At 40.5% G+C, this 20658-nt stretch overlaps 1 protein-coding gene across 1 annotated transcript; it reads left to right on the forward strand.

The window, feature by feature from the left end:
* The first annotated feature begins 16411 nt into the window (after positions 1–16411).
* gsc (goosecoid) lies at positions 16412–19588 on the forward strand. Its single transcript, XM_041060286.1, has 3 exons — positions 16412–16944; positions 17692–17951; positions 19195–19588. The coding sequence occupies exons 1-3, from the start codon at positions 16629–16631 to the stop codon at positions 19342–19344; spliced, it is 726 nt and encodes a 241-aa protein (XP_040916220.1). The 5' UTR covers positions 16412–16628; the 3' UTR covers positions 19345–19588.
* Positions 19589–20658: the final 1070 nt, after the last annotated feature.

Here is a 20658-nt window from a genome sequence, read left to right on the forward strand (position 1 = left end):
TTGTTTATTATTGTTCCAAATGACAGAGTGCAGAGTTTAAGGGTGGAGGAGCAGGGCTGATGGTGGCGGTGTTGTGTTTGAATGTGCGCCTGCTCTCGGTTTCCTATACTTATGAGAACCAAATGTCATGTCGGGGGGGGGGGAATCATCCAAGGTGAGGACAGCCCAAGCTGAAGCCGAGGCCTTCACAAGTACAGTAATACAAACCGTAGCAAGTGTGTTTGTGTGTGTGTGTGTTCTGCTAAAAAACCAATCACTGTCAAACTAGGATCAGCCAACTGTCAGTCCACACTCAAGAGAGCTGGGTTTTAGCCCAACAGCTCAGGAGGTTTATGGGTTTTTAAAAGCCACATATCCTGAAGGTGCCATCCATCGGCTCATCTAACCGGCTGACGGGCAATTTGCTACTGACAACAGATGACCCCCCCCCCCCCTTCCACATACACACTTGATTGATGAAAGAAAGAGGGTCAACAGTCACTCTACTTGTGTATTGCTCCATGGCCCCTCAAATCAGCTTAAACAACAACCATGAACACTTTGATAACTCTGCCATTACAGCACCATGCTCCCTCACGAGATGTCACGGTTCCATAGTTTGGTACATTTGGTTCCGTCCAGAACAAAGTAAGTAAAAAAAGAAAGACCTAAAGAAATGAATGAGAAATTTAAAAAAAACTAAAAGCCACAGTGAGTACTTCACTTGACTTATTTTACTGATTTTTATTGTGTTTGGGTTTATTGTGCCTGAGGATTTTTGGTTCTACTTTAATTTATGGAAACTCAGTGGCTACTAACATTTAAATTTGATCATTCCATTTTCCTTCTCTGTGTACATTACCCCTTTTACTGCTTGTTTTTAATCTGTGATCTGCCAACTCCATATGAGCCTGATCATGGGCAATCCAAATTACCCAAGCTGTCTGATGCACCTGTGTTATATCCCTATGGGACACAGTGTATAAAGCCAGCTCACGCAATTTGTATGACTTGTGGACCCCTCAATGTGGACCCGGACACAATTCCTAGAAGAATGTGGCCATATGTGTCTCTGGCCAAACTGAAGGACTATCTAGAACTCTCCCTGTCCTCTGGAAGTAATTACTCTCAAATGTGACTCTGGACGAGTTGAATTTGTCTACAACGTCTGAAAATTTCAAACAGCCTATAGAGATTTATCGTGAGCACGTCAAACATCTTGGGCGATTTGGTTTTTGCCTGGAACATACCAAGGAAAGACACAGTGTGTATTGTTTTGATGTCTTTTCCCTTCTTCTTCTTGTTTTGATTACCAACAGACTTGGAACAGGAAGTACACTGCTGCCTCCCGCCGGTTAAAAACAACAACGCATTTGATCTTTTGCAAACAGAATTTAATGTACGTGTTTATTTGCATATGTCTAGTGATCACCAAGTGGTCACGACAGATGCATGTGGATTCTAATGCCAGGTGTGAACTTATGTACTCAGAGCCTTAACATGCATGTTAATGACAGGTCAGAGCGACATTTGCATCCATTTGGAGTCATGTTTGTGTCCACCTGATGAATCTCAGCCTGATATTCAACGCTTCAGCTTGGATTGTTACTTTGTATGATCCCCTTTGTATTACTTATAATCATTGTGATCCATTGCTGATTAAAAAAAAGTTTGAATCAATCAAATTTCAGCTTTAAACTGTCACTGGCACTATACTGCGCATGTCCTGGCATCCCCTAGAACCAGTGCTCTTAACACTACCAAACACACATCCACACCCACACACACACACACACACAGCTGCAGGTCTAATGGATTTAGCGCTTTAAGACGTTTGTTCCCCAGCCTCCTCCATTGTCAGATTAATTACAGGGCTACTTATTAGTTCATTCTAATTGAGATGGGATTAGGCGACTCCATGGGGTTTAAGTCAATTGGCTCGTCTCAGTGTTTTTCAATGGAGGAGGCAGCTGTTAGCATTTGTATTGACACAACACCTACTCAACACAGCGTCATTCGTGACAACAGCTCACACAAACTGGAAACGAATGATTGTAGTCAGAGAAAAAGCGGTTATGAATTGAAAAGATGTATTTTTTTTTCCCGTAACTGCCAATTACAGCAAAAGAGGAAAACGGCCGGTCCATGAAATGTGTCTTATTTATCCCAAACATTGTACGGACCCTGGCGTAATTAAATAAGTCTGAATCTGAGGGAGAATCAAAGCGCAACCTGATATATGTACTTCAGCGGCAACTGAATTTTTTGAAAATATCATCGCTCACCACCAGAAATTGGCCCCGAGTCTCTTTAGCAACGTGGGGAAACTTTATCCCAGAGTTCCCCCTCCTTCGGCCGGGCAGGACGCTTGAATTTCACTGCTGATTTAATAGAAATGAAACAGGATGGATTTCGGGATATTTCATTAATCTTCCTTCTCTTTCATTGCAGAGGAAATGACGGCGAATAGAGTTCAAAACAGACCCCCCCCCCCCCCTCCCCCCCCAGTCCCCTCTCTCTCTCCTGCTAAAGCCTGCCAGGGACTATTCTCTCTCTCTCTCTCACTCAGGAAAGTTAAGACCCAATTAGCCGGCCAAATTCCTGGCTGATCCCTCTGACTGAGTGGATGTGTATTCTGCTGCAGGTGTAAACATTAGCAGAGGGGTTAAACTACCAGAGATTTCACATCCAGTCCTTCCCTTTATGATACTGAAAACAAGGCATCTGAAACATTCAGATACTGAAAAAGTTGAATATTAGCATATTTAGAAGCTAATATTCAACATTTTCATGGCCTGTAAGAAAAAGGAGAAATGTGTAGAAAAACACTGTTAAAGTAAAAGTACAGAAGCTTCATCAGCAAAATGTTGTTTCTTTTATCAGAGTACTCATTATGTGAATGCCACAGCGTACTACATTATTATCTCATTATTAAGTTGCTGAACTGGGTTCAGTTTTGTTTTTTTTTTAAGTCAGAATTCTAGCAGTACCTTTTTGAGCATGGGTAGCTCTATGCACATGTATGCATGTGACATGATGCACATTCTGCAGGTCTTTCTGTCTGCAGAGTGCAAGCAACCGCACCCCAACCCCCTCAAAACAGTTCATCATCTTCTTCTTATTAGTATTAGTATGATCCACAGGTGGCAGTAAGAAACTGTGCCGTATTTACAACAAAACTCCACAGGGCATCCGTAGAACAGTATTTGAGTAAAATAAAGGTGAATTTAGTTTTTCTTGGTTTTGTAAAAACTTTACTGCCCTTTGCTTTGAATTGATAAGAGCACATGAATGTTTATTGTCTCCCGGTTTGCATTTGCACTGGTTTATGCTGTTTTGCATTAAAGCATTTGATTGTGAGGGATGAGAAAATCATCTTAATCTCATCATCTCACTGTGTGTGTTTGTGGTTTGCAGATGCTGCATGTCACTGTTGTTTCATTTCTGCCTTTGCAGAGAGAAATAAATGGTCTGCTGTTTATTCCCTTTTGTATTATCTGCATATCTCCCAGATTTTTTTCCCATAAATGCATATTAAACCTGTATTGCATTAACCATAACTTAACCCAGTCAATTGGTTGGAGGCTATGGCTAGAATGCCCTCATGCTTATCGAATTACCAAACCTGTGATAAAAATCTGCAGTAGTTTCGTGCCAGTAACAACACACTGAGAGGGGTCTAATTTGAGAGGGTGCAGTTTAAGGTTGAGTAAAGGTTTTAAAGCATTACCAGGCATTGTTTATTGCAACAGATACGCTTGCTGTAATGAAATGTTCTGTCAATTTTAAGCATGAGGTCTTTTAAATGAGAAAGATGTAGCAGGCGATTGCCAGCCGTCGAACGAAGGCGGTGCGGCTCGCTAATAGGATCTGCTAAATGCCCATATCCCAAAAGCAGTAAATGAACGTCTGCACAGCGCTGCATCTGCTCAGTGTTTTCCCTTCTTAGAACAACATCTGTCTGTGTGATTAAAATACATTGTAGTGATTGTTTGAATTACCCCAAAACCAACTTAGTAATTGAATTTTACACAGATTCTTGCAGTAAAAGCCTCTCTCTTCCTCTCTGAGAGTGCGCTTGGAAAGGAAGGGGGGAAATATGGAAGTTGACCTTGTAAACTCCTGGGAGAGAGAGAGCAGATCCAGAGAGCTGCAGGGCAAAGCTCTGACAGTTTTCAGCTGCAGGGGAACGTTAATATGTATTTCCAGGATTACTGAATTATGTATGACAAATGTCTCAAGGAACGTGCAGCATTAACTTCAGGTTTATGGGCAGAGCCTGGTCATCTCCATGCTCCAGTTACCCCTAATGATGGTAATTATTACATGGCTTAACTGTAATACTGGATTGATTCTCAGGCTCCTAAATAACCCCTCATGCTGGCATGCTGTAGCAACTCCCCCCCACCCCTCCACCACCTCAACAAAGGCCACGTTGAGGCTGGTGAACAAACGCACCTCGCCTCGCCGGGGGATCCCTTGAGCGGGCTGGCAACCCGTGTGTGAGCGGTTTTTTGACGGGGGGTTAATACTCAAGCCATATAAAGATGGGATTAGGGACCAGGCTTACACAACAAGGAAGAAAATTGAAAGTGTGGAGGGAAATATGCGGCTAATTCCATTCTGTCATCAGTGGATATTAAAGATTTTTAGTCGCTCTGTTACATTATTTGTAAATCACAATGGCAGCACTGTTAAAATTGGCTTTAATTTCTAAAGGGGGTGGGGGGGGGGGGGGGTATGGGTGACCAGGGAGTTTAAGTGGGTTATTGTCTAATATCAGTCCCTTAGAGGACTTCAAGGTTTTAAAAGGCTTTACATCATTTTAGAAGAATCTACATACTTCCTGTTGTCTTATTGTCATTTTGTGTATTTAGGCAAATAAATAAAGAGAAATATGCAGTGTCTCTACAAATTCCCCCGAACAGGTACTGGAGCTTCTTTTCTCCCTCCAGTGGGTAGACTGTGCTGTTTGGCACCTGTACGGGATTAATGGGGGATCTCTTGCCAGTAGCTTGACAGAGTTAAGCTTTCAGATTGAGTTACACAGAGGAGTGGGACCCATGCAGGCCAGGTGCTGGCTGGGTAATACCTCCCAGATCTCAACAATCTGGTTCTGTTTCAGGGCTGTGCTATGCTCCCCTTTGCCTCCTGCCCTGGGTCTTGGTGGCGTGCCATCACACTTGGTATTTATCAGGCCTCTCAAGGTAGACGAGGCAGGCCGCAAATCACTGCGGGCTCCCTCTTTTCAGTGGAGGGTATGACGGTTAACAGAGTGTCGAGTAAGGGCCAGGTCGTACTCGATCGGAACTAGGTTGTACAACATGCTGTCCAACAGTGCCGGAAATCAGAAGCGTTTGGAGTGTGAACACATTTTCAGACACTGTCTCCAGGACGACATTTGGTTCCATGTGCATACAAACAGTATTTCAAGAAATGAAATGAATGAATGTTTCCAAAGCTATCCTGCCATCCAAAAGGCACTTTGGACAGAGTGTACTGCTTCCTTAAGTACTCCAAACTCTAAACACAACTATGTGACTCCTGAATATAGCTGGCTAATGTTAGCAAGCCAATTAATGCAAAACAACCAGACAACTTTTGTACTAACAAGGGGTCTCGTGCATTACTAAGTAATATGTTATTGCCTAACAGCGGTAGTGAGTGAAACTATTCACAGCACTTTGCATGTACCCTTGTTTTAAAAGTATACCCACTTGTCAGCAGATATCAGGTTCTCCCGTCTTCCTCCAGGAGACTGCCAGAAGGCTACCAGAGTCTGTGGCAGGAACTGATATGGCCCTGTTTCCACCGCAGAAGCTTAATAATCCATAACATAGCTACTGCAACAGGTTCTGCTTCTTTTGTTTCCACTTGTCTTCATCTGCTTAGTTCCTGGAACTAAATCTGGGTGCAACTCAGGGGTGCTGATACCAGATCTGAGTTCTGAATACCCTCGCTGGCAGTTGCTGCTCGTAGCTCTGTTAATTGGGATTGGTCCATTAGATTTCTGTCATAATTTTGCTCCATTTGCCACAGTATATACAAATTGTGTGTATGTACTTAATGGATACAGAGGTTACGGTGGTGTTATTTGGGTTACCAGTGCAGAGGCAATACAGTGTCAAGTGGCAATTAAGGACAAGTTCACTGGTCACTGGCATTGCGATGTGATTGGTGAGTGATCAGCTCCGGATGAAGTCAAGATTTAGAGGGTCTGTGAGTCATGTGTCCACAGCCATAATACTTTTATTGATGTGAGTTGATGTTTATATGTGTGTATATATATATAACTTGTAAGATTTTGTCTTTACTTGTACTTTAGCTGCCCTCGTTAATGTAAAAACATTTTATTCAAGCTTTATTGACTGTATTACTGGTGCTGGTTGGCTTTCAATAGATTGTTTGTTTTAAACTATAATGTTTTAAAAGGTGAGGTGGAGCTCAAAATTCCAGCTATCTGCTTGAAATATGATATATGTTGTTCGCTAGCATTACTATTGTTGACAGCATTATGTCTTTCTTATGTTGTGTGTTGGGTGTTTCATGAGTTGTGTATCCCTTGTTATGGTGTAACGTTAACCAAATAAGTTATCTCTCTGGGGAACTTTTAATCAATCGTTTGGGTTGTAAAGTTGTTTTTAAAAATTGAAAAGTTTTGTCGTGTAGTTTCGTGTAAGTGTTGTCAGTAGTTTCTTCGATATAAACTTGACATCCTCTGAAAGAGCCACATGATGTCAGGCATGTACAACCTTAATTAATCATTAATCAACTGATGCTGACAATCACAACTATACTGTATGGTACTTATTTTGGTAAAGGCATCAGTGTTTTTAGTGCCACCATCACCTTTGGCATAAAGCTCTTTGTTTGTTGCACCAGCAAACATCTTCCCAGAGTTCCTTGGGCCCTGTTGAATTAACGGATCTTCTTTTTCTATTTTTTTTACTTTACTGTGACAATTTAAGACACTGTTTGTGTCTTTGAGAAAAGTGATCCAGTGTAAACTAGATTTGAGAGGAACATTCTGAGCTCTGTAACCATCACAAGTGAAGCTCTTTTGGAAATTAGTTTCACTTTTCCCATATTTTGTACTCAGGTCAGGCACAGGTCCTAGCTTCCAAATAAGAATACTGTAGTTGATGCTGACTATCTGTGTTTTCACAGTGTAATGAGAACAGATCTTAGACCAGTATTCTGTGATATTGCTGATTACCGCCAGCCCTGGATACTATCCATGACTGGGCCATATACCAGAGCTACTGGAAGCAGAAACACATGGTGAAATGCAGCTGCCCGAGAGCTGCTTTATGTCATCGTGTCACCTCTCTCCTTCTTCATTTGCTCTCTGTACCTGTGATGACCAGTCCTACGTAAAATACTGATTTCTTGTAAAAGATCAGTCTCGGATCATGTTTTGTTTTTCTGCTTTCAGCATTATAAATCACTTGCAGGAACTGCATGAAACTCAGTGGAAACAAGAATGGAGTCTATTTTAAGTTTAGTAAAGCAAAGGCACCAACTTTGGCTGTTATACACTTACAAAGCAATAGTATGTAAAAAGTCTAACCTCAGGCTCAGAGGTTTCAGAGCCTCACCAGTGGCATACTTTGTGCCAGTGTAGTTTTATCCATTAGCCAGGCTAATTTAGTGCAGACTGAATTATCTCAAAAGCTATTGGAGAAATTTCCATGAAATTTGATACAGTGGTTCATGGTTTGCAGAGGATGAATCCTAATGACTAGCACCATGATCACATCAACCCTAGCTGTTTTTGGCGTTCTGTGCTAATTAGCAAATGTTTGCACGCTAATAGGGTAAGGTGGGGAACACGCTAAATATAATACCTAATGAACATCATTGTGTTTGCATTGGCACTGCAATCATGTTAGCATGCTCATGTTAGTATTTCAGTCAAGTACAGCCTCACAAAGCTGCCAACAGCTAACCTTGATACCTTAAAGGTCAAGGGTCGTTTCCCCACGCATTTCTAGAAAATAAAATGTGAATCAATGCATCAACGACTTTTATGCAAACACATAAGAGGATTTCATAAGATCATATAGTTAGCTCAGCTGCAGTAATTCTGATACATTGAGTGGTTTATTGCTGTTTCCCATTTCCACAGATGTTTTTTTTAATAAATGATTTTGTCTCCTCTGATCTACATGAACCACATGTGGAGTTTTTATCAGCTGCTATGGCAGATGTAATTCAGCCAGATGTAATTATTATTATTATTATTATTTTATTTTATTTTTTTAATGTCTGGCTTTTCCTCTTTAATGCACAAATTGAGAATGTAACTATTAACCATCATCACAGAAACAGAACTCATAAAGCGACACACTCCACCTGACATCAACCTATTTACTCTGATTTAGACTCTCGGTTCACTGAATAAACACTCGTAGCAGCCTCAGCGTGTTTCCAAATCTCCATATCATAGAGCTTTATGACTGAGATGAGGAGTGTTTTAGTGCTTCTGTGGAGCGGCTCATTGCTGTGGGCGCCCTCCTATGGTGTTTCAGATGTAGATGATTTTAACTTTGCGTGACATTTCATCAATGTTACATTAAGAAACCATCTATAGAATATTTTGCAAAATGTTTTCCCCTGTACCTTCTCATATGTGATTATACTAAGACAGGAATAGATTAATAGAATAAGCGAAAGCTAAAGGAGTTGGATGTAAGTACATATTGGATGCCTCTCTTTTACATGCTGTCATGACGATGCCGTGTGGATGTGTAAAAGACCTTTTAAAGCGCACTGCAGTGTTGTGTTGTGTTAAGACAGGGCTGAGGTTTTAAATTCTAATGTGTTCAATCCATCCTGGCTGCGTCTGTGCCGGCTTGTTTTGATAGAAAAATTCTAGGTTCCATTATGTTCCTGCCACAGTCTGTAGAGCTGATTTGAATTTCTTATAATTCCAAAGTGTGTTAAGTAGCACCTCTGTGAAAAGAGGGAGGGGGTGGGGGGTGGGGTAGGGGAGTCTGAGAGCGTTTTTCAGACCTTGTAATGTGTAAATGTGTTTCTGATTCCTGACATCACACACATGGTCAGATGGCAGTGTGCGTGTACATGTGTGTGTTTCCTTGATCCTGCCCACATGAGTGGCTGCCTGTAATCAGTAATTACCAGGATTGGCTGATGGATTCTGGTTATAATGAATGATTGATGACCACTGAAAGAAAGCGGCTGGGCCATTTCTGTCCTCTGACAGCATGACGTGAGCGCTGAATTGAAACCATTTAAGTAGAAAATGACTGGACGCGGGGGCGAAGGCTCAATGGCAGGTACCACACTGCTATTTGGAAAATGGACACGTTTGTATTCGCCTCCTCTTTGAATAGTTTGTATATTCATGCGACTCCTGAAATCTGAACTCTCGTTGCTGCCAACAGCTCAGGGCTGTTCTTAGGAAAATCAACCCAAATGCTAGACAGGCTTAAATGTCTCTAAAGGGCATTTCATTGACAAAACCACTGGAAATGAGAACACACAGTGATTTGTTTGTATTGTTTTCATCTGTGCAGCCCACTCTCAGAACGTTGGGTAAAAAAACAAGTTGAAACTTCAAAATTATATTATGTGGACAATGGGATCATGACGGCAGCACGAATTAAACAATCAGGATCCATCTATAAGCGTTTCCTCAGCTTTCAGCTGCCTCTCATTGGTCTTCATCACCTCCTTTCGCTAATGAAGACCCTCACTCTTCACAGCTTCAAGCAAGAACTTTGGTTAACTTTTGCTGTCAAGCACCTAAAACTTAGATTATTATATTTCCATGATTTCATCAACTGCTATTTCTAAAGCTTTACTTAGCAACAGCGCCACCTCTTGTTTTGGAGGAGTTTTAATTTTCACACATGAAACGTCATTTTTAATTTAAGTAGCTTACTTTTTTTTTCTGTTTTTACTTTTTTTTTTTTTTGTAGTGTTTTTCATTAGAGGCATGGGATTAAACTGTAAACAGAGATCTCTAACAGACATCACTGAAATCTTGCCATATTATTATATTTCTTGACAGACACTTACAACAATTGTCCAGAAGTATTACAGAGGAAAAAGAAAAGCATAATTCGCCAATTTAAAATATAACCTTTTTTTTTTTTTTTACCCTTTGCAAAAGCCCCACAAAAACAAGAACAATACGGGAGGGATTGGGGTAGGCTGATTTGATCAAATTCTGCTCAGGGCCCCTCAAAAGAAATCGAACTGGACTAAGCCATCGCTGACTGTGGTGCTTTATGCTAGAAAGAGTTCAGGACAAAGACAAATGGGTCCATGTTTTATCTCAGTGTGGACAGAACAGTCGCTGTAAACAAGCCATCTGCAGATCCCTGTAAATGTTACAGCTGACTTTTGTGATTTAGGCTGATCAGATGTCAAACACAGAGTGTGCCTCACAGAAGAAGCACGAACGCTCAGAACCTATCGCTCATCACCGCCACTTGTTTTTCCAGTAGGCGAGGCCTTTTTTTTTTTTTTTTTTTTGCACGGGGATTATTCCAGTTACAACTTCCTTGAACCTCATGTGTGAAGAACACGACTGCCGAACAAAAACTTCATTTTGTGATTCACGCTCTTTGATGTGTGAGGCAGATATTAAATTTGTGGTCGGGTTACAGGCACTTTGTGGTTTCTTTCGTTTGAGGACCAGACGGTTTTCATGGCGGTGGTGGTGGGAATGATGAGGAGGGAAGGGCTGGGGGGGGGGGGGGGGGAATTGGGGGCTGCCCCTCCTTGAACTGTAGCAAATGGTTCTGAGGAGCAACACATGGGTTTCATCGTGGACAATGAACGCACCCCCCACACACCCCCGCCAATCCAACAAAATGTACCACCGTAGAATGCTGCAGACTCCACATGACAGATCTGACATGTACAATAAATACGATGTGTGCAGTGTGTGTGTGTGTGAGAGAGAGAGAGAGAGTGTATGTGAAATGGTAGATGGGATTAAACGAGGCCTGTTAAGCTAGTGTCTCCTGTCTGCTTTCAAATACACAGGAAGTAAATACACACACCTATACCTATGTGTGGTAGACCTGTCTGACACCACACTAGCCCACATGTGTAACTGTCTATGTGTCTAGCACACACACACACACATAAACACAAACACACACACAGAGAGCTTTTAGCATCCATTCTACTTAATTAAATACTTGTACTGTGTATTCAGTAAATTTGAAAGATTTTACCTGTAACTGACGTCTATTTATTGTTCACTGTAATATTTACTGTGATGTTCTGATTCTGTTATTATTATGGATAGCAATAGTTATTATATAAAAACTTTAGTTTCCCATCATTCAAATATTTTATAAAGCTAATCCTCCATTCTTCACATAATTCAATGCATCTTTTGGGAAATGAAGACTTCTGTCAGTAATTTTATTTTCATTTTTATAATTTATTGGTTGTTTTATTCATGTATCTTTACATGCATTTTTTCATGTATATGTATACGACTCAAAAGTCATAACGTGGTGTGTCCAATGTACATTTCTGTACGTACTGAAACATTTCAAAGTCTAAAAGTAAAGACATACAACACACATGATGTACACACACATTTCTACACAGTACCCCTCCACCCACCTCCACCCCGCCCCCAGATTTGAGAGTTCCCATTATGAAGCAGTGATGAGGAGATTAGCTCATTATCAGGCTGCTTGTGTTTTGTTTGGCTGGGAAACTGGACTGTGTTGGTCAGATGAGAGGAAACAGCTCAGCACTCAGGATTTTCACTTTCAGGATTATATTCATGCACAAAGAGACAAAGACAAGCTTAATTGGATTATTGATAACACATAGTGTGTTTACTGTGTTCTTTCCTCGTAAAAGGAATTTACATATCCCTAAGGCTTTCAAAATAAAAGTAAGACAGTTCTGAAGCTGATATTCTTTCACTTCAAACGCTCTCTGTATAATCTGTACAGTATCGTATCATATATTCATCATATATTTATTGTATTTCACATAAACAACATTTTCATTTCATTCCCTTATTTTCTCAGAGCCCATTTTAGTTTGTGTTCATTTGAATAAATATGTTTTAACTGAAATATTAAAGGTATTCAAACTAGATTTGGATTTTTCAGTACAGAAAACTCAGGAACCCTAGAACCCATGAGGGTGTGAGGTCCCAGGGGCAGTTTGCTGCTTTGCCCTCTTCTCTTGATAATCCAGCCCTGTTTTAAATGTGACCCCGTAGTGTCACATGTGTCGCTAATCCCGACTCAGAGCTACCACACAATCCAACCACTGTCACCCACAAGCAGAAACAGTGTTTCACCAGTGGAACATTGCAGAGGCTGTAGAAGTGGCATGAGTTACCCAGTGATATGAATGCCTGCCAGACGCGCTCATGGGAATCTTTCCTACCTCAACCTTTCATCCAGCACGACTTTAGAAACCTCAGAGTGCTTCAGATGGATGTCTTGTTGTCTGACTGCTGTGTTTTCTTTGTCATTTCTATGTCATTCAACAGGGCATAGATGTATTTGGTTGATGCTACACTTTTGCCTTGTTGCAGAGTACGTTGTACGGATCGATGGGCTTAAAGGGTTCAGTATGCTTCACTTAACTAGTTCACACAGAAGGGACCTCCAAACACACAAAGATAAAAGAGGTAATAAGGTCACATACCCTTGAACGTGAACATAACCAAGATCTATCTATCTATCTATCTATCTATCTATCTATCTTCTGGATGTTTTTTTCTGGTGTTGTGATTATGGTGGAAATTATGCAGATGCCACTTTCCCCTGCAGTTAAATGGAAAAAAAAAAAAAAAAAGAAAGAAAGAAATCTTGGACAGCCCTCACCATGCATTTATCCCCTCTCTGGGAAGGATGCATTACCAAGTCTCCCTGTTTTATTTGCCGTATTTAACCAGGTTTTACAGATCAGGGCTCTGATATATAAAGATGCATCTGCTATTGTAGCTTTGTGAGTCCTCTGCCTCCATCTGCAGCCTGATTGACGCTTCTATTCACCTATAAGTGCCGCCTTCACCGCGCTTTTCCACAGCTTTTCATTTCAAATGGACGTTCCGTTTTAAAGCAATCCCTTTTGACTCGCTCCTTTCACTGCCACTTGGAAGTTGAAATATAGAAATAAATGTGAAAATAATAACAGCATTTGCCCCCCTCCCCCCCATTTCTGCCCCCTCCTCTCCCTCTCTCCATTTGGCTGGAATCGTAGTGTGACTGTATTACAGAAAAGTCCCCCCCCCCCCCTTTTTTTTTTCAGCAAGAAAAACATGTTTTCATGTGAAAAGGCAACAACAAGCAGGGCTTCTATCAGATTCATGCATGCAGGAGAGGAGGAAAAACTCATCCCTGTGTGCTGTTACACACAAATAAAAACGTGTCACTTTCAAATCACATCCACCTGTAAATTATCTGAGCTGGAATGTCAACGGGAAATCAATTTTAAATTTAATTTCAAACCTAAAAATTCCTGTTTTGGCTTTTCATATCCTAGAAATATGTAGGAATTGAATGGACAACCTTAACCTAAGGGCTAAAGCTGCTGAATTTACAGTAATCCTTAATACACTATATGGGGGTGAGGGGATGGTGGGGTGGTGGTGGTGGGGGGGCTCCTGAGTGCTGTTCCTGATTTATTTATTTTTCTTATATAATTCATTAAGAGGGGAGTGAATTTAATCATTAAGCTAAAGAAGAAGAAGAAGCCAAAAATAAAACTGAGGCACTGAGTTTAAATAAGAATCTACCTTCTGCAGAATGTAGTTTAGAAATGTTTTAATTTCTGCAGATTATGATACCAGATGACATGTTTCAGATGGATTGAATAAGAAGGGGCTGAAGTGTGTGTAATGTAAGTTTCGGGGGGGGTTGCAGGTCAGAACAAGGCAAGACGAATGTGACTGTTCGACACCTTTAAATCAAGATAATTTGTTGGAAACTTGAAGCATGAGAACGATTCTTCGAGGAAGGGTAACTGATGGCTTAAAGACGGATTTTATTTGATGCAGTCTGGATTTTCAGACTGGGGTTTCACATTTGTTGCCTGCAGGAAATGTTGTGCAGTTAGGTTTATTTAGTTAGGTAAAACAATACCATGCTCAGCACTGACCTAAAACTGTGACCCGAGGTCAGTGTTTTTGCTACAATTATCCACTGATAAAAACGGACGCTTTGAGATCTCAAAGGGTGAAAGGAGGTTAAAGTCTTTTCCTGCTGACAGTGACGACAGCGACAGTAAGAGACAGTGGATCCAACAATTAGGTTTTGCAGGGTAGTCTTGTAGATTTCAGTCCCCCAGAGCCAACACACAGAAGAATAAACACTCTTTTGGTCTTTGTAGAATTAAATATTTCTTAAAGCAAGAATCATCTGTACTTGCTGTTTATGATAGAATGAACAGCACTTTGCAAAGTGGGATTTTAGGGTGGAAGGAAGGAATGAACAAGAAGCTTTGGTGATACTGAGTTTCATGTGTGAGCAGAGTGCAGTGCAGAAAATGTGACGCTCATAACACAACCAGAAACAACAGCTGCAGGAGGAAAGGATGAAAAAAAAAGAAAAGAAAAATCAAAGTTAATGAAGTGAATTTGAAAAATTATTATATTATATAAATAAACAAAAGGTTGTGTGTCTAATGAAACATCTCTAATACGTGTGTACAGTCAGTTTTTTTAAAATGCACAGATGTGGTGATCTTCTATTGCAGCTGTTTTTGACTTTAAAATAATATTTTAAAATTCCTTTTTTTCTTTCTTTCCTTTTCTTTTTTATTTTGGGGTAAAATATCTAGTATAGTTTAGATTCATTAGTCTGAAGTATGATATTTGTGCTGGATAATTATATCTACAATTGAAAATTAAAAATGAATACAATTCATATTTTGGTGCTGGGAGACGAGCACGTGGAAACTGGACTTGAGAATGTGATGTGAAATCAGTCGTGTTAGTGGAGGACGGTGAACTTATCTGTCAGCCTGGCGCGAGCATGTGTTGAGACCCCATTGAGTGTTAAATGCAATCAGTGAGTCCCCCCATTAAGGTCTGAGCTGGGAATCCACGTTCCTCCACAGCAGCCATCACCACTCAGCCCATGTTGATTAGCCGTGTAAATATGCAATAAGTTCTCTTCTTTTCTGTTGAATGGAGGCGATAATGGGCCCGTTATCTTATCCTGGGCAGGGGGAGTGAGTGGGGCGGGTTAGGAATGGTGGTGGTGGTGGTGGGGGGGATGCTCGGCGTTGTTCACCCGCAGAGAGGGAGCTGCTGTCAGGGAAGGAAACGCGCTGATCTGCTCCCCGCGGAGAAGCGAGCGAGCGCGGAGGCTAGGATAATGAGATGAAGCGCGGATATAATGCTCAACGGCTTCTGTCTGACACACAAATATGATTAATGTGTGGAGGGAGGAAAATGAGAGAGACCAATAAAAGCCGTAATTACAGCTTCACTAAATCTACAGGTCAGGGAGGTTGTTTTATGATGTTTTACCTGTAATCCCACACACCTGAGGACTGGTTATTCAAGTCTTAAATTCCTAATGAATAACAACAATAATTATTATAATATCTGCTTCACAGACAGACCCGAGGCTTGGCTTGGAATGTGTCTGCACATTAAGCTTTAACATGGACATAAATTGCGTTTGTTCGTACATTTGATATGAATTAGCTTGAAAATAATAATAATAATAATAATAATAATAATAATGATGAAAAAAAAGTTGTATTGAATTTGTACTGAGGTTGTGTATTGACGTGTCTGAAACTGCCCGACAACTTTACCAATTGGTAAATTCACAGCTTAATGACAGTTGTCTTGAAATAACTTACTTTACGCACTTTAAGCACAAAGTTGCCTGCGGGCTGTAAATAGCCGTTAAACATCCAGTTCAGTTACACCAGAAAAAAAAAATTCCCCTTCTAAACCTACACACAGCAATTTCACAAAAATAAATAATAATAATAAATCTTGTCTAATGTGAAGATTGTGTTAAATTTTTACATTTTTTTGTGCGTCGTGTTTTAGGGTTTGCTTGTCCAGCTCTGCGTGAATAGATGGGAAAAGGCCCGACACCCACCCCCCCCAAACACACACACACACCACCACCCACCGCCCCCTTGTTGTAAACACTGATATAAATGTGTCCCATAGATTATGATGCCTTCGCTGACGAGGAAATAATCGGATTACAGCGGATGAATACCCTCCGCGACCCGGCAACAGAGTCTCCTAAAAGTCCTCAAACAGCGTGGATTATCTTAATTGAATTAATTCTTAATACACACACACAGATCTGTGGCCGGTCTGCATCTGATCCCAGAGCAGCCCCGCTCCGCCGTGACGTCAGCAGCGTATAAAAACCAGCCCTGCTCTGAGCCGGTCCCATTCAAAACCGGCAGTCCGCATCCCAGAGACGAGCTCAGAGAACCAGAAGAGTCGCGCTTGCGAGAGGAAGAAACGTACTCTCCAGAGTCACCATGACGCAATTTTAGGAAACTTTTTTTTGTTTTTAATTTATTATTTTATTTTCCATCCACGGAAAACGGAAATCTTTCCAGGGCGTTTTTTTTTAAATTTTCCCCAGGTAGTTTTCACCTTTCCGACTTCTTTCCTCCTTGTTTCCGAGCCGCCGCGCACCGGTGTGATGCCCGCCGGGATGTTCAGCATAGACAGCATCCTATCCGGCCGGCCGAGCTGCAAGGAGCCGCTCCTGCTGCACCGTAGCGGCCCGGTGGTGCTCTCCGCCGGCCTCACGGACTCTATCTACACCGACTACAACGGACTGTACTCGGCCACGTGCGGGCCCTCTCCCCCCGGGATTCAGTCTGTGAACGGGACCAGGATAGGATATAACGGCTACTACTACGGACAGCTGCAAGTCCAGGGCCACGGAGGAGGGCCGCCGTGCTGCGGCTCTGTGCCTGGCCTCAGCCCACAGCAGTGCCCCTGCATTCCGGCAGGTAGGACAGCCTAAGTCTCGCACTTATACCAACGTAAATTCCCCATTTATGCGTAGTCAAGACAACCAATATATAGTATGTTTTTGTTTTCTACATTGAAAATGGGTTTCTAGTATTTTTCTAAACAACATTAACACAAATAAAAAAGTGGTTGTAATTTTTGCAGAAACTATATAATTAACAGTTGGTTGACCCCAAATAATTCGATTGTGATTCCATCCGATGCTTTAATGTTTGGAGATATGTCTTTAAATCTATCTAAAGAAATCTATCTGTTAAAACGTTATTTTTCAGTATGAACTAAAATCGGAACACGTAAGCCCACATATAACAATATACTCCACATATATGAAGCTGACGCCTGGATGTCAGATGCCTGTGATGTCTTTATTCTGCTGTGGCTTCAGTGTCCGGGATAAACACTGTTTATAACTTTTATTACAGAGAGAAAGACTCTTTCAAACCGTGTCTGCTCACAGTTAAAGATTATGGCCGAGTTACTTATTTTTTATGCGTTAAATTTAAAAAAAAAATATTTATATATATTCACGTGCGTAGAAAGTTTCAAATTTCCTGCTGTGCTATGCATCAGCTGTAATCTGCATGTAAACAATCGGAGCCAGACTTTCCAATTAGCCACATCACTCCTAAACACTGATCATATACAGATATATTTATATTTATATGTGATGTCATTGTTTCCACCATCTGAGCTGAGATGTTTCTCCATCCCTGCCGCCCTTGCAGGCTACGACAACGCGGGCTCAGTGCTGATCTCCCCGGTCCACCATCAGATGATGTCCTACATGAACATGGGCAGCCTGTCGCGGACCGAGCTGCAGCTCCTCAACCAGCTGCACTGCCGCAGGAAGCGGAGGCACCGCACCATCTTCACCGACGAGCAGCTGGAGGCTCTGGAGGGCCTCTTCCAAGAGACCAAATACCCGGACGTCGGCACCCGGGAGCAGCTGGCCCGCAAGGTGCACCTCCGAGAGGAGAAGGTCGAGGTCAGAGGCGCTTTGGCTTTTCCTATTTGTTTAGCTTTGCTGCTGCTGCTTTGTTGTTGTTGTTGTTTTCAAATCCATTCACAGCACTGATTCGGATTAGTTCTGGATTCAGAGGAGGCAAAAAATAAATAAATAAATAAAAAATCCCAAATCAAAACAAAAATTCTGATTGATTTAGCTTTTAGCAGGATACTTTATTGATTTATTAAGTTAGCAAGGGACCACTGCAGTAAAGTTATTATTATAAGTATTGTTATTATTATTGTTATTGTTAGGTCCGTTGTGGTTGTTACTGACCCATATAAATTTCAGTTTATTAGCTATTCTATATGTCTGTAACTTTTATTACAGAAGAGTTTTAATGACCACTTTTAACAATTACATTATAATACACTATATACAACTATACATAGTTATTATAGAAAATGGAAGTCAGGCCACTTCAAATCAAGTGTTTTTATCTGTGGAGTAAAGTGTGAAGTCATTCAATCCGTTTTTTTAGTTAGAATTAAAATGCAGCTCGGATCATATCGATATATTATTATTATATTAATATTTATATATTATATCAAATTAAATAAATTAATATATTAAATGGATTAATATATTAAATAGATATATTTATACATAGTTAACTTTAATAACATATATTAGGCGTATAACCATTCCAGTTGGCGCTGTATGAGCTTGCGAATGCAGCCGAATTCCTGTTCATTCAGATATGAACGTTCAGTGAACCAATCAAATTTCTTTAATGTTTTGTTTTTTGTTTTTTTTTTCCCCAAGAATAAAATCTTTTAAATTTTTAAACAAAGAAAGGACGCGCTGCGGGAGGGAACGAAAACCTGAGGACAGGAACATTTTAACAAATCAACACAGGCCAAGGACGTCATAAAACCTATCTAATATTCTATAAAAAAAACAAACAAATATATATATATATATATATATATATATATATATATATATGTAAAACATTTTAGAATCTTCTTAAACAAAAAACGCGACGCGTGAATTTAGGTGAATTTCTGCAGTTCCCTGTCAGCTTCATATACTCGCTGTCATGCTTTTGTGACTTGGACGAAATGTTTTGGAATCTATGAAGCGCTCAAACAAACTGTCGCGCTCTAATCGTTGCAATTGGATACTCTGTGAATAGAGATTAAAAAATGAAAAAATAAAAATAAAAGGTATACATATATATTTATAGGCTTATTTGTGCTTTCTTATCATGATCATGTAGGTGTGGTTCAAAAACAGACGCGCGAAGTGGAGGCGGCAGAAAAGGTCTTCATCAGAGGAATCAGAGAACTCTCAGAAATGGAACAAAGCGACCAAAGCGTCCGCGGAGAAAACCGAGGAGAGTAAAAGCGAGGTGGACTCAGACAGCTGATAATTAAAAGAGCCCCCAAACACGTCCACGCGTGTGTGTGTGTGTGTGTGTGAGAGAGAGAGAGAGAGAGTGAGAGAGTGTGTGTACTATATGTAGTGGAAAGTGATGTGGACCCGACGACATCATGCTGGTGGTGATGGTGTGTGTGATGACACGTGTTGCCATGTTGCACAGTTGTACATATTTACATTTTATTATTGATTGTGTTCGATATTTATATTTAATTTAAAGTTGTTGTTTTTTTTCGGGAGGAGGGGAGTGGGTGGGAATGTAACGCACGCCGAGGATGGAATGGGCGGTGGGTGGGCGGGTACATGACGCCCGGTGGATTGACTGACATGTCTGAATATATCGTAATGTTATATGTGACATTTTTATGGATATTAAATGTTGTAATTCTGGTGTTTTTTTCCCCCCCGTTGTAACATTATTCATTGCTCTCAGTCAGTCAGTCAGCCGCAGGCGAAACGTGTGGAGTCTGTAAACAAAAAAAAAAAAAAAAGAACACATCCCGAGGCTCATACAGCATCAGCACAGAGCTGTGAGGAGGAATATACCGATGTTTTGTCTTTTTTTTTTTTTTTATTTGCCAAAAATTAAGAAAACGTACGTAAGACATCGACTATAGGCCTACATTAAACTATAATGAAATATCAGAAACACGGTGTCTGATTTCATTATTTCTCCTTTCATTTTTAAAAAAATAGATTTAAATTAGGATTTCACATCTGAACAAATATACAAATCAAATTTAAATGTAGATGGATCATCGCAGAATTGACGATATTTAAAGCTCCTGTTTGTGACTGTGATATTTAATTGAAATATAAGACAATATCAGAGCAGATCAAGGGGGAAATGGGAAATCGTGAGCTTTCAAAATAAGACATTCAGAATAAGCGCTGCAACTAGGATAAGTGTTACACCTCTGTATCATTTCCTTAGTAATGTTTTTTGTTAATTTTCTGATTTTTTTTTTTAATTCCAAACTGAGGTGCTGGGTATCTTAGATGCTGATTCCAGTATTTTAGGCCCCCCAAAAATATATAGCTGATCAGAATATTATTGTAGGCCTGTGGAGAGGCTTGTGAAACCACAGCTGAAGACCTTAATGTTGAGAAACAAAAAATGTATAGAAAACACAGCTGTTAACTGGGTAAATAAAGTCCCAGATTCCATCTGGTCAAAAGTGTATAAAATAACTTAAAGTGATGTTTCCACACTGCTCCTTTAGACTGAATATCCTCCAAAGCACTAACTATTCATTTTGACATCAATTCATCTTCTGTGGAGGGGACTCATAGATTCATTAGG

This window comes from Toxotes jaculatrix, chromosome 17 (genome assembly GCF_017976425.1).
Source record: "Toxotes jaculatrix isolate fToxJac2 chromosome 17, fToxJac2.pri, whole genome shotgun sequence".
NCBI classification, from domain to species: Eukaryota; Metazoa; Chordata; class Actinopteri; family Toxotidae; genus Toxotes; species Toxotes jaculatrix.